The sequence below is a fragment of the Gymnodraco acuticeps genome, unplaced genomic scaffold (assembly GCF_902827175.1).
Source record: "Gymnodraco acuticeps unplaced genomic scaffold, fGymAcu1.1, whole genome shotgun sequence".
NCBI lineage: Eukaryota > Metazoa > Chordata > Actinopteri > Perciformes > Bathydraconidae > Gymnodraco > Gymnodraco acuticeps.
The window spans coordinates 6,883,191-6,897,508 of record NW_022991154.1 but is presented as its reverse complement, the minus strand read 5'-3'; the positions used below and the strand labels follow the sequence as shown (position 1 = coordinate 6,897,508).

Below are 14,318 nucleotides of genomic sequence, written 5' to 3'. Positions count from 1 at the left end.
GAATGCTCCCTGCATGCCCTGTGTTCTCCTCTCCATCCTGCCCCACAGTAGCTCCAGGGCTGAATGCTCCCTGCATGCCCTGTGTTCTCCTCTCCATCCTGCCCCACAGTAGCTCCAGGGCTGAATGCTCCCTGCATGCCCTGTGTTCTCCTCTCCATCCTGCCCCGCAGTAGCTCCAGGGCTGAATGCTCCCTGCCTGCCCTGTGTTCTCCTCTCCATCCTGCCCCGCAGTAGCTCCAGCGCTGGTTGTAATCTGTGCTCCCTCTGTGCTCCTCCTCTCACAGTCCTCCTGTTCATCTCAGGAGAAGCTGCACCAGCTGCCCTTCCAGCCCACTCCGGACGAGCTGCACTTCCTCACCAAACACTTCAGCTCCGAGAGCATCACGGACGAGGAGGGGCGCCGCTCCCCAAACATGAGACCGCGCTCCCGCAGCCTCAGGTAGGAGCTGCGTTACCAGTTTACAATCTAACCACAAACACTGAGCAAAGTCCTGACTGCAGCGAGCAGAGGTCACCACAGCTGAAAGTGGAAACACATGTGGAATGGCCATTAAGATTCTAAATAATAAGAATCAAAAGTGCTTCATTGATCCCTGCGGGGGTTTAAGGGTACGTTACTGTTGCTCCATTGTAGAATAAAAACATGTAATCAGTGAGAGGAAATATATAACAACATTAAACTATTCATACAATAACAGAGCCGGCCAGCTAACCAATCAGAGCAGACAGGGCTCTGGTTTCAGACAGAGGGTGAAAAGAGGTGCTGCAACACGTATGAGAAAAATAAAGAGCTTTCAAAAAAACTATTAAATAAAGAAATGTAACATACGATTAATTTTTTAAGGGCAGGAGTAGCATAAGTGATGATTTTACATGATTAACTGTGTCGTGCATTATGAATATCATTAAAGCCAGGTTTAAGCAGAGTATTGCACAGTTAAGTTATTCTATGGTTAGACAGTATTGCAGAGTTGAGCTATAAATACATGTAGTGGTTATAGATGCTAACAGGGGTGAAATAAGTCCAGGGAGTCGGTCTGTTGCCTCAGTGCGTTTGATATTTGAGGGAGGAGTTGAAAAGTTGAATGGCCACTGGCAGGAAAGATTTCTCTGAAGAATGAGTCCTGCACTGAATTTGCTGCTGTGCTTGACCAGCATTCACAAGGTGGGTAGGAGGCCACGGCTAACCGTTCTGATTCACAACTTGCACCATACAAGTTTGTTGTTTTGCTGCATTGCAATATTGAAGAGACAGAACATACAATGTACAGAAACCCAGTTTTAGATGCTGGTCTTATGAGTTTTGTTTGGAAGTGCTTGACTCTGTGATTACTTTATGCATGAGTTAAACCTTGAACTGCAAGTCAAGACAGGGGTTGGATCCAGTTTGCTCAAAGTGCAAAAGACATCCAAAGTAGAAAGTTATCACCCTCTTCATTTCATATTGACTACCAGACAGGCCCTCTTCATTTCATATTGACACTCTTGAGCTGGCCTGTCTTCAGAGGACATTATAGAAATAACCTTATTATTGTATTTATTTAGAGCACTCAGCGGACTAGCCTAATCCTGCAACTCAGGTCTTTAACATCTCTAGTTCATTGCAAGCATAATCTTTTACATTAGTTTGTAATATTCTTTCCTCTTCATGTTTCTAAATGTGCTTGACAAAACATGAGAAACATCTCATATTATAATGCACTCAACACCACTACACACTACAGCCTCAATAACAAACATATGTATGTACAAATCAATCAATATCTCTGCCAAGGTCAATCCAAATTGAACAACAATGGCAGAACAATATTGGTCTGCATTACATTGAACAGGTTGACATGATAAAGTGGCCTACAAGTATATAGCTGCTGCCATACAAAACCTGGCTTGTATATTCTTTTTAAATGTGCCACATGAGTTATTCACTTATCCAAATGATACAAATGATGGCCAAGACATTGACATAACACCGAACATGAAATATAACTGGACTCGTGCTTAACCAACCTTAGTGTTTGAAGGCTGAATATGAACAAATAAGTGACCAGTTGAGTTGCCTTACACACAGGCCTCGATGCCCTTAGTTGTGTGCGTGTTTGTATGTGTGTCAGTCTCCAGAAAGGTCATACTCTCCCCTCTGATGTGTGAGCGAGGAGAAAGTGCACTGTCTATATCACTGACACTCACCTGTGGATCTGTCTGTCCTTCAGTTGTTTCTCTCCGTCCGTCTCCAGCTCAAATGTCTTCATGTTCTCTACGATTCTCCGTCTGTGTGTAGATTGAACTCACTTCACCCTCTCCTTTCACCACCTATCAGCCCTGTGTATGTCACCCTTCCTTCCTTCCTTACACTTTTCTTTATTCTCATCTTTGTTTTCTCTCCTCACCCACACTTGGTGTCTCACCTCCATATCTTGCTCTGCAGCTTCCCCCGCCCCCCCCCCATCTTTATCTGTATTTATTTACCGCGAGGTATTGGATTCTTTCATCCTCCGAGATGAAAGAAGGCGAGAGTGAGTCGCATGGTGTGTATCTGATTAGAGTCCCACTGTGTTTGAAGATTGATACCAGGCTCTCAGTATGTGAGTGTGTGTGTTTAAATAAGTGCCCTCTCACGTAATCCACCCTCATCCTGTGTCCTTAAGTAACTTCCTTGGGCAATAGAACACAATTAGGAAACCATAAAATGAGATGTTGAGAACAATTAGAGAACAGGAAACTTAAAAAGGACCTATTATGCTTTTTCGGGTCTTCCCTCACCTGTACTGTGTTTCTCCTCCGCACACTCCCCCCCTTCCTGAGAAGCCTCTATTGGACTCCTTTATTTACTTCCATAACATAGTGACATCACTATGTTACTCTCGTGCTTCTATTGGCTAGCGCTACAACACATAGTACATGATTAATGTTAGGTTAAGAGACAGGACATCTATAAGTGGTTCACCAATCACAACAGAGCCAGCCAGATAACCAATCAGAGCAGACTGGGCTCTGGTTTCAGACAGAGGGTGAAAAGAGATGCTGCAGGACAGGCAGTATGAGAAAAATAAATAACTTTTTGAACATTAAAGCAAGGAGACATGTCCGAGTTGAGGCACAAAATGCAAACATGAAACCTGAAAATGAGCATAATAGGGACCCTTTAAAATATGTAAGCTTTTGTCAGATATACAATGAAAGCTCACAAAACAATGCTTTAATTACTCCGAGGAAGTTTATAAACTTGGAGGTGACTTTGAAAGTGTTTCGGCTGCGGGTCCTCATGTGCACGGTGGATGAGCCTCAGCAGAAAGCCTGACATCATATTAGTCCTCCAGCAGTGAGTGTCATTAAAAAGCTCTTAGTGAGCCGTCTGCAAACTGTCTGCAAGTGCAGATAAATAACCAACTGAGGGGCAGACTGAGGATTAGGGGTCGGGTTCTATTAACCAGCTTACTTTTGGATCCAGTTCCGAGTTGATAGAATCCCCTAATGAGGATACTAGTGTGAGGAAAATGTAGTGAAGAGGATGACGTGAGTGACTGAGAGGAGAGGAGATGGTGATTGGACCCAGGGGGAGGAACAAGTGTGTCTCTGTATAAGAGAGAGGGAACAAATGAAAATGAGCTGCAGAGCACAATTATATGCTAATTTTACGACTCCGCCGTGAGTGATGGCAGTCACCCTTTTTTATCATTTTACACTTTCTCCCTAATTTGTATTCTCCCCATCTCATCCTCGTTGAGTTAAGTTTCTACAGTGTATCTATCACCTCTTATCACTCCCTTATCTCTCCGTCAGTCCACCATCCACCATACTCTTTAGATCCACATGCATCCATCATTAATGTGCCATGAACTGTTACAGGCTGAAGCACCCCATTGACTTCCTGTCTGGAAAACCACTTTCTCTATTCTATCATACATATCAGTAATCTTAGACAAAACAAACCCGAAGCGGTAATTCTGGTTTCTGTTTTATATTAAAGAGGCCCTATTATGTTTTGGGGGGTTTTACCTTTCCCGATGTGTGTTATATAGGTTTTTCTGCATGTGAATGGGCTGCAAAGGTTAAAATCCCAGAGTTCCCTAAAGAGGGGGTTTCTCTCAGACACACTCCACCCCCCCCCTCTTTTTGGAAACACATCCATGGACTCCTTTGTTTACTATTAACACAGTGACTCCACTATGTAACACTCACATTTCTATTGGCTAGCGCTCCAACACATTGTACATGGGGCTTAGGGGGATCTCTAAGCGGTTGACAAATCACAACAGAGCTGGCAAGCTAACCGATCAGAGCAGAGTAGGCTCTGGTTTCAGACAGAGGGTGAAAAGAAGTGCTGCAGCACAGGCAGTATGAGAAAAATAAAGAGCTTTTTGAACATTAAAGCATATTCCACCAAATTTGGCCCACCGCTTTGTGCTTTTAGGAGATGTTACAGAGATGTCTTTAAAGATTTCTATGGTGTACATATGCAATCACAGTACTCATTACATTCCCACACACACACACACACACACACACATCCACATACACACACACACACACACACCTCATCCCCATTCTAGCCGGCTCTCTGTCACGCTCAATTAGGCCTCTCATTTCCCAAGTCGCCCGCCTCAGTTGTGAAGCATCAATGTTATTTTTCACACACACACACACACACACACACACACACACACACACACACACACACACACACACACACCACACACACACACACACACACACACACACACATACACAGCAGCCTCTCCCCCCTCCTCACCTCTTCCTCCCACCCGCCTCACCGTCACCATCTTATTGGCTGTCTCGACTGATTTACTTCAATTACCCTCCCTACCAATAAGCTCTTTTGCATTTTGAATGCCTTTTGTCACAGGTGACATCACCACTTAGCTAGGGGAAGAAAAGGAAGACGCCTTTCCAGCAATGTTTTAATTATCCAATTTTATAAAACACCCTGGGGTTGCGATTTAATCTTTTATTCTATTTTGTTAATATTTCCGTTTTTTCTCACACTTTTGAACTTGTTGCCCCACACTAAAACAAAAGTACTCTTCACAACTTCCTCCCAAGCCTCGTTTCCAAGGTCGTTTCTCAAAATAATGACGAAGACATTTTTCCCAGGGATTGCCGCGGGGCAATTTTTATTTCCCATTACAGTAGAAATATAGCCGTTTTCTAATTAGCCTTTGTCTGGGTTTCTCGTGTTATTCATCCTGGGGATTCACTCCGACCTCCGCTGCAGCTGGCTCTGTACAGGAGCTTTATTTTAATAAAACAGGCTCACAGCCACGAGCAGACGAGGAGAATAACACAGAGAGGAGGAGAAGATATTCTGTGGAAATTAAAGAATGTACATAACACCCTCTGGCACTGAATCCATCTCTGTCAAGGCTAACCTTTAATTACTGAGCCCGGTGGCAGAGCACGCTGCCAGGGCTTTTGATCGATTTTTATTTTTCAAGTAACACGAACATGAAAGGAGAGTTTGAAAGTTGAGGGCCTCAGAGCTCCCAGTGATGGACGTCCATCAGCAAAAGGTTGAGTGTGTGTGGGCGCGCACAGTTGAGCTGTGCTTAGTTGAAAAGGTCAGTTAACAAAAATTATTAAAAAGCTACTTTCTCTTTTGCCTTTAGAGTGACGTTCTTAGTTTCTTCTTTTAACAGGAAATATTGTTTTCATTTCAAAAGCTTCTAGTATGGTGACCGACAGGAGCAAACACCATTCCATTGCTTTTACAGTCATACAGTTTCATCAAGTTGATACAGATTTGTCTGTATTTGCATGTGTTTTGACTAGGGCCGGGACTCGATTAAAAAAATTAATCTAATTAATTAAAGGCTTTGTAATTAATTAATCGAAATTAATCGCATTTTTAATCACATATAAATATTTGACCTAAGAACAGTGAGAAGCAATTTTTTTCACATGGATTTTAGTATACCTATAGGCGCATTCACACTGCGGTACTTTTCCCACAAAGGTTCATGAGAATTTAGTTCATGAGAACTCTTTGAACCTGGGGGAGGATTAGGCAAATGAAGCCGCTGACGTCACTCTTTCTTCTTTCTTCTGCTTTGGGTTTACTGGCAGGCCGCAAACCACTTCACGGCGTATACTGCCGCCCAAAGTCCCCGGAGTTGGGGACTGGCTTCAGTAGAAGCTGCTGGGAGTCCCAGCAGCCTTCCGAGTAAATCGCCAGAACGCCGACACCTCCTCATCTCCACCGCTCCCATGTTTTATTTTGTGTTGCCATAAGTTAGTCTCTCTGCGTTTCTGCGCTGGGCTAATGCTAATAATGCTAATGCGAGGATAATAAAATGGCGGCTTCACAACACTTTTTTGGGAGTTTTACGGGGCGTGGTTGGCAATCCGCCCAGCCAATCAGAAATATAGCTCTTTTCTCACAAGAGAGCCGTACGAAAGTCCCTGCTCTCTAGCAGCTCTCTGCTCTCTATCAGGGACTTCCGTGGGGGTAAAAAGGTTCTCATGAACTAATTTTAGTACCGGCTCTTTTTGGTGTGAACGCGATAAAAGAGGCTAACGTCCACGCTAGCTTCCACGCTAGCTGCTATATGTTTTGCATTGAGGTGATACTTGAGGCTTGATGTGCTGCGGTGATATGCGAATTTCTTTTTGCATAATTTGCACACAACCGTGCTCTTATCGACGCTTCCATCCGTCCGTTTTTTAAAACAACATTTCCCACTGTTGTTCACTGTGGTTTGTAGTTGTCTGAAGTCATGAACGTTAGTTGGTGCTCCAGTATAATCGGTACGCCTGAAACTCATCCAGTGAGAAACGTTCCGCGGTGCAAAAATAAGTGCGATTAAAATGCGTTAATTTTTGTGTAATTAATTAATCTTAATTAACGCGTTAAAGTCCCGGCCTTAGTTTTGACACATTTGTTAAAAAAAAAAGTATTTGCATCAATTTTGAAACTGCAGCGCGTTTCTCCGATTAGAAGGGTTTTGGGTTGTTGTAGCACGTTTGCACCTGTCGGCCACCGTATATTAGGGCTGTGCTTTCGATCGATGTAGGATCTGTAGGAGCTACTGAAAATTCAAACTCAACACTTCCTTTCTAATTTCACGTTACAATCTTACCATAAAACCATAGGGAATTTGTCTCTCGAGCTTCTGCAATTGTTCAGTTTAATTGTCAAGGCAGAAACTCATAACCAAAACCACTTTAATTTTCTAGTTTTACTTCAATATTTTGTATAACTTAAACTTTATTCTCCCCAATTAGAAACACACACAGATTAAACAAAAAATGTGTTGAGGTGGAAGATATTTGTGTAATTATCAATGCTGTTATCACCACAAACTAAATTCTATTAACTACCTTTTAATTGTTGTGTTTAGAAGCATATCATTCAAAACCTGGACAAAATAAACCAAAACTATTATTATTTTTATTTTTATTGCTGATCTTATTTTTGATTGTATTAATCCGTGTGAATCTGTGCTATCTTGTTTTTCACTCTTACCCGGTTGCTGTTTAAACAATTGAATTTCCCCACGGGGATTAATACAGGTCCATCTTATCTTATCTTATCTTAAGTCAAGATGCCATCAAAGGACTTTTATCCAGAAGTATATAGTATAAACAAAATCAAGATCCCAACAAAGCAGGTGAAAACAAAAGAATAATGTGAGCTCAGCTACGTACTGTATACCTGTGTGTGTGTGTGTGTGTGTGTGTGTGTGTGTGTGTGTGTGTGTGTGTGTGTGTGTGTGTGTGTGTGTGTGTGTGTGTGTGTGTGTGTGTGTGTGTGTGTGTGTGTGTGTGTGTGTGTGTGTGTGTGTGTGTGTGTGTGTGGTGACTTGTCACAGTATGTGTAGGCATGATGATAAACTGCCTCCATGAGGTTTGCCTCGTATGTCACTTTCAGGCTTCTCTCATTCCTATTAGGCTGGTAATTGGACTGCGAGCTGCCGATGGATGACTCAAAGCATTACCTCATCATACTGGTCGTGTGTGTGTGTGTGTGTGTGTGTGTGTGTGTGTGTGTGTGTGTGTGTGTGTGTGTGGTGTGTGTGTGGTGTGTGTGTGTGTGTGTGTGTGGTGTGTGTGTGTGTGTGTGTGTGTGTGTGTGTGTGTGTGTGTGTCGATGACTCATACTAGTAAAGACATCTGGAGACAAAACATTCTACTTTTACCAGCACCTCTTAATCTCAATTTGTGTGACTCTTTAGGAATGCCTGTAAAATACCTTGGTATTTTTATGGCTTTATTTATTTGTATTTTATGTGGTATGAATTATTTATTTTGATTAACACTGCTTTCATATTGAATTTATATTTTTGAAATTCAGAAAATAACTCAAGCAATTTGTTTTACATAAAATGGTTTGAGTTTTACACCAGGGGAAAAATGTGAAGGAAAATATACAATTAATTAATTAATGTGAAAGGGTTGTTTGTGTTGAGGTGAGATAATCCAAATAGCTCTCATTATAGTTTATTTTTTTGTAATTTCCTTACTACCAATGTCTGTATCTTGTAAAAACTTACAGAACGAAAAACAATTTTATAACACAAAAACATTGTTTTTTTTTTCTCTTATAAACAATTTGACCTTGGAAGATTTAAAAATAAATGGAGACTAGAATTTGGCACACAATGATTTATTAACATGAAGATTATTTGTATGCGTACCAAATGTTGAAATTGCAACTGCAATATTTAGAAATAAATATTTACAGTCATAAATTGATGGAATGAATAATACAGCAGGCTAACAAAGCTTGAAATTGTCTGGAATTAAATTTCTCTCCCATGACACACACATACACACACACACACACACACACACACACACACACACACACACACACACACACACACACACACACAAACAGCCACTTCCTGTCACCTGTCGTCATCCCCTTTTCTCCTGAAAGACATAGAGACATAGAAAGGTCAAGGATATTGCTGGTGTCGCTATTTTGTCCTATTGTAGAGAATGGTTGGAGGTGGACGGGGGGGGGACAAGGGGGGGGGGGGCGATGTGTATGATAGAATTTCAGGAAAAGATGAGTCCCATGAGGAGGAAAATAGAGAGGAGATGAAGTCCACTGTGTAAAAAACTGATGGATTGATATTCTGTTGGAGCGGGTATAGACTGAAGGAGACATCACTGTCAGTCTGTCCGGTCATGAAACCCCCCTGAGAACTGACGGACCCTCACTGCAGCTGAGTTGTGGACAGCCTCGGTTTATTACTGACAGCTACACACACACACACACACACACACACACACACACACACACACACATTCACACACATTCTATCCGGGGTCCAGCGGTCTCCCGAGGCCTTACCTTTGTGCCGTTCTGTGTGTGTGCAGCCATGTGAGTCCAGAGGTTGCCATGGTCCTCTGGTTTACACCGCTGAAGGCACACATATGATGAAGACCCCGAGGTCCCGTTAGCGCGTGGGTCCACCATCCAGCTTTTATTCCCACTGTGCCCGGGTGACCTGACAATCCTGAGTGTATCATGTATTCTGGTCAGCACTACCTCCTGTAGGAGAAGATGTATCCTTCAGAAGAACTAGGGCTTATTATCTCAAGTGTAATTACCATAGAAGAGAAAGACCTCCGCCAAGGCCGTTTCCTTAATTTAAAGACATGTACTTGCTGTGTAACAAAGGTAACAGTAACTGCTGCTAAATGCTACAATATGCATAGATAGCTGTTGCCAACTTTAGATTTTGGGCGGCGCCATCTTTGTTTTGTGCCACCACAAGACTACAATATTTAGACATGAGGGTAGAGCATGGGAGGGACATGCATTGCTATGCCTCTATCCTGATTGACAGGCCGTGGTGTTGGCCGCTTGTATTTTATACAGTCTATAGCTGTGAGCATTTTTTTCAAGATTGTTCTATATATAACATTCTTAGGGAACTCAGAAGGTACAAATATTAGGAATTTCTCCAAAATGTCAGTAAAAAATAATACTTATGCACAAAGTAGAAGAAGAAGAATTATGTTTTTTTCTTTAGTCATTTGTCAATTTATATAAATTGGGACGCCATGAGAGTACTGTAGGTATAAGATTTTCCAATATGGCACCCCTTTCATTACATAAAAGTTAGCACTAAAACAATTACCCATGGAGCTTAAGAGTTGTTCTCTGGCTGAGTTTCTCCCCCCAGGCACAATTCAATATATAGTATAATACACCTTTCTACACAGGCCTATTGGCAAAACCGGGATCAAATATAATTGTGAAAGTTCAGCTTTGATGATGTGGTGATCGTTTCTCATGATGAGCTACTTTCATTTTATATTTTAAAAATAAAATAACAGATTTGCGGTATTCCAACTTGAATGACTCCACTCACCTGTGTTATTATGTATGTTTCCAGCCCCGGGCGTTCACCTATCTCCTTCGACCATGAGATCGTGATGATGAACCATGTGTACAAGGAGAGGTTTCCCAAGGTTTGTACAAGGAGACACACTTCCAGTACACAATTAAGTCTTTTTTAATGAAAAAAATAAACATGACAGTATTGTTCTACAACTGATCACTTGTACTTTTAAAGGTCTCAATTAAAAGAAAGTCTAGCTTTTAGGTATATATATGTTTTCTGTTTAAAATATTTAGTTAGAAGAGATTTTATTTATTAACCTGTGCACATGACGTTTTTTGTCACCGTAGTCTCTCCATATGTCTGGATTGCGCGTATCTCTAATGTGACTCATCCTTGTCCCCCCCTTTAATTGCCCGCCCCCTCCCCTCAGGCGACGGCTCAAATGGAGGAGCGTTTGGCTGAGCTGCTCTTCTCCTCGACCCCCGATAAGGTCTGCCCGCTGGCCGACGGGGTCCTGAGCTTCATCCACCATCAGCTGATAGAGCTGTCCAGAGACTGCCTGGAGAAAAGCAGAGAGGGCCTCATCACCTCCCGGTACTTCTACGAGCTCCAGGAAAACCTGGAGAAGCTGCTGCAAGACGTAAGTCCAGAAACATTCACTGCCCTGCACTCGGATACCTTTGTTTTAAGAAGGCAAAGCGTATTTCAAAGGTGACGTTAATGGATAAAGAAACCGTATCCTATTTGAACAATTACCATAAACTCACTTGAAACTTGATTGCATTCCTACTGGATTTCTAGATCCAAAACGTTTAATATCCTTCGCATAAAAAAAGAAAATATATTTATTCGAGAAAATTAAGATAAATGTTTTATATCAAATTAATTACTCGAGGAGAGAACACATTTATTTGATATATAATATATGTAGTTTATTTATTTATTTTGAATAGCTAAATGTCAAGGTAAGCTTATTTATGAAACACCATTGCAACACAAAGGCAATAAGAAGGGCTTTACCTGAGCCATAAAAGGCATTAAAACAACATTTAAAAGACAAACTCAGTAAGAGGAAGTGGAAAGAATTCAATAAAGACATCTGCAGCTATAATTGATTTTATTTTAAGTTGAACCATTACCAATAAAGCTGGCTTTGGGTTATTAAAGGATGTCAGAAAGCCAATGCTATGAAGGAAGTGCTTAATACTGTGCTTCAATAACAAAACTGTTTGGCTGTTTACAAAATCACTCCCTAATTCTCTCATCCCATGTTCCATCTACAACAATCACTCAATAAATCCTTTCTCATAGCAGAACATTGACATTTTAGATATTAACGACTCAGCATCATCTTGGCGTCATCACTAACAGATGAAGATGTTAGATGACGAATTTCCAAATCTATCATAGGCAGAGCATTGTGTCCTTGCTGCAGATGCTTTTCATGGTGCATAAAGCATTCATTTTAAAGTAGAATTTGTTTTATGATATTTAACAGCCCCTGCAGTTCTCTAATTATTTCCTAGAAATAAATGGTAATTGACGGGCAGGTACCTGGAAAGGATTATGCAAATTGTTGACTTCCAATTAATTAATTCCAATGAACTGCTGATACCACTTTTATTCAGTGCAGGTTAGCTGAACCTAAAGTACAAACAGACAATATGAAGAATAGCTTTCACTAATAAATCAATAATGACTTGGGTTCAAATGAAACATCTGCTTTAAAACTCAATACAACTAACTGACCGTGATAACTGCCTCAAACCAATCTATTCAGTGGCAAACTCCCTAGAATATTGTTATACCGACCCCTATAATAAAAAGTCCAAATGCCGCTGTGTGAAAAGTCCGTCCTGGATGAAGACATCATGACTATGGCAGCCTCCCGGTCACACTCAGTTCATCGTGGAACAACTCACGGCGTGACGTGCTTCTTCGTTCACCCATCATAGTTACAACTGTCAGCGCCGTGTGATGTCATACGACTGGACGGCACATACAACTCCTTCAGCTATATCACATTCCTACACACACTCACACACACGTTTCGTTTATTATACCTCTGTTTTGCAACTTACAGCTTGACACGTTTTTACGGACAGTTTTTGTGTTTCTTTGTGTGTGAACGCAGACATTTATTTACATGTGTCTGTCCGTGGTGACATCTCTATTAGCTCAGTGTTCCAGTGCCTGGGGGGGGCGACATTATGACTCCCACCAGCCTCTTATTGACCTTCTGTTCTACTGGGACACACACACACACAAACTATCCCTCCATCATAGAGACACACATATATGTATGCAGGCGAACACGCACACACACACACATCCTACCCGATTTTAATTTCACACTCCAGCAGTCACCGAGGGCTGACAGATGACTCTCTCAGACGAACAGGAGGGGTAAGGGAGGTGCAGTCGGAGGGTTTTTTGGGGATGGGCGGGGTTTCAAGGGGATTCCGCTGTTTCTGATTGGCCCGTGGGCTTGCAGGGAGGTGGATGTGGAAGCCTGTTCGAATGCTTTTGGAGGGTGTGAGGAACTGGACTCGAGCACATCTGGAGAAGACGCTGAAGCTGCAATGCGGGGTGGATGATGACATCATCAATTAGGCGGCCTTGTCCTTTTTTTGTTGCCGTGTGGCACAGCAGCAGGTGGACAGAGGACAGTATGGAGCTGTAAGCAGGTGGACGGAGGTTTGAAAACAGCCTCTGTGCCTGCGTCGTCTATGGGAATTCCTCGTTTTTTTGTGGCTTTTCGGCAGAAGCATGTCTTGCATCTCGTGTCAGAGGAGGCTGGAGGAGGAGGAGGAGTTGGAGGATGTGTTGAGGAGGAGCAAGTGGAAGGTGGTCACTCACAGCTGGGAGGAGGAGGAGGATGAGGAAGAAGATGCAGACGCAGACTTTACAGTTGAGTCCATCTCGGTTTGATTCTATCAAGCTTTATCGGCACTACGGTCTTGTTTACGTTGATGAGAAGCCTTGTAGCTTCTCAGTTTGAATGCTGTTTAATAAAAAGTTAGAGCATACCAACTCACGCAAACTTCGAAATCACTCTCTGCTCAGCTTTGGTTCTGCTTTTGGTGGCTTTATTTGATGCCTCTGGAGCTGATAGTTCACGTTTTAGTTTTCAGTCGGTTGTAACTTTGTGTCGGATATTTTGTATAATTTTTTTGTTGAAACTAAATTAGCTTCTTTGAGCTTGTTACCGCATTTGAAATATTCCAAAAGATAATTAAGTGTGTTTCAGAGGTCGATGACGAATACATTAATTATTAAATCTTTTTGTAATCATTCAGCTGCTGTGGGTGTTTTTTGTCTGTAGCTGGTTAATAATTCAGACTTCTTAATGAGTCATCAGGCGATGTTCTACTGGTGGATCTGACAGTGTGATGTATACTTTTGGATCAGTTAATAATGAAGAAGTAAATGGGCAAAATGCCTTTTAGAATATACTGAAAAAACGTGTACAACATTTAATGTCTTTAGGTGATCTGCAACTGTCATTAGGATTTATGAATGGTGCCTTCACTGCTTGGTTGTGACATCTGTTTGTCATCCAGATGTTTTCGTCATCAGATCAACCCTTCCATATCTGGACAGTGATCTAAAGTATTTTATGCTGGTGTTGCTTAAAGGGGCAGTTCACCAAGTGACAATGAAGACACTCTTGGTTTCCTTCAAGGGTTATAATATGGACATCTATTTTACATTTAAAAAATGTAACTATATATATCATAGTATATAAGATCAAATAGATATGTTATCTGAGCGTTACATTAACCAACCATTCATTTAAATAATAACCTTAACCCTCAATCTAATAATCCTGTAGATGCAGACACACAGAGATTTTGTAACAAACACACACATTGCTGTATAAACAGTGAAAGAAAAGAGTCTCTTGACACATTAAAACCATTTACTGCCACATATTGATAACCTTGGCTTGATTCCCTATGGTTCTGAATTAGCAGTCAGTTAATGGAAGTGAATTGAATT

At 41.6% G+C, this 14,318-nt stretch overlaps 1 protein-coding gene across 1 annotated transcript in view; it reads left to right on the top strand.

Moving 5' to 3' along the window:
* Nucleotides 1–14,318, top strand: part of mast2 (microtubule associated serine/threonine kinase 2) — a 218,071-nt gene that overhangs the window by 176,182 nt on the left and 27,571 nt on the right. Inside the window, 3 exon segments of the mRNA XM_034237473.1 lie at nucleotides 285–439; nucleotides 10,368–10,443; nucleotides 10,747–10,956. Of these exon segments, the coding sequence (XP_034093364.1) occupies nucleotides 285–439; nucleotides 10,368–10,443; nucleotides 10,747–10,956 (441 nt within the window).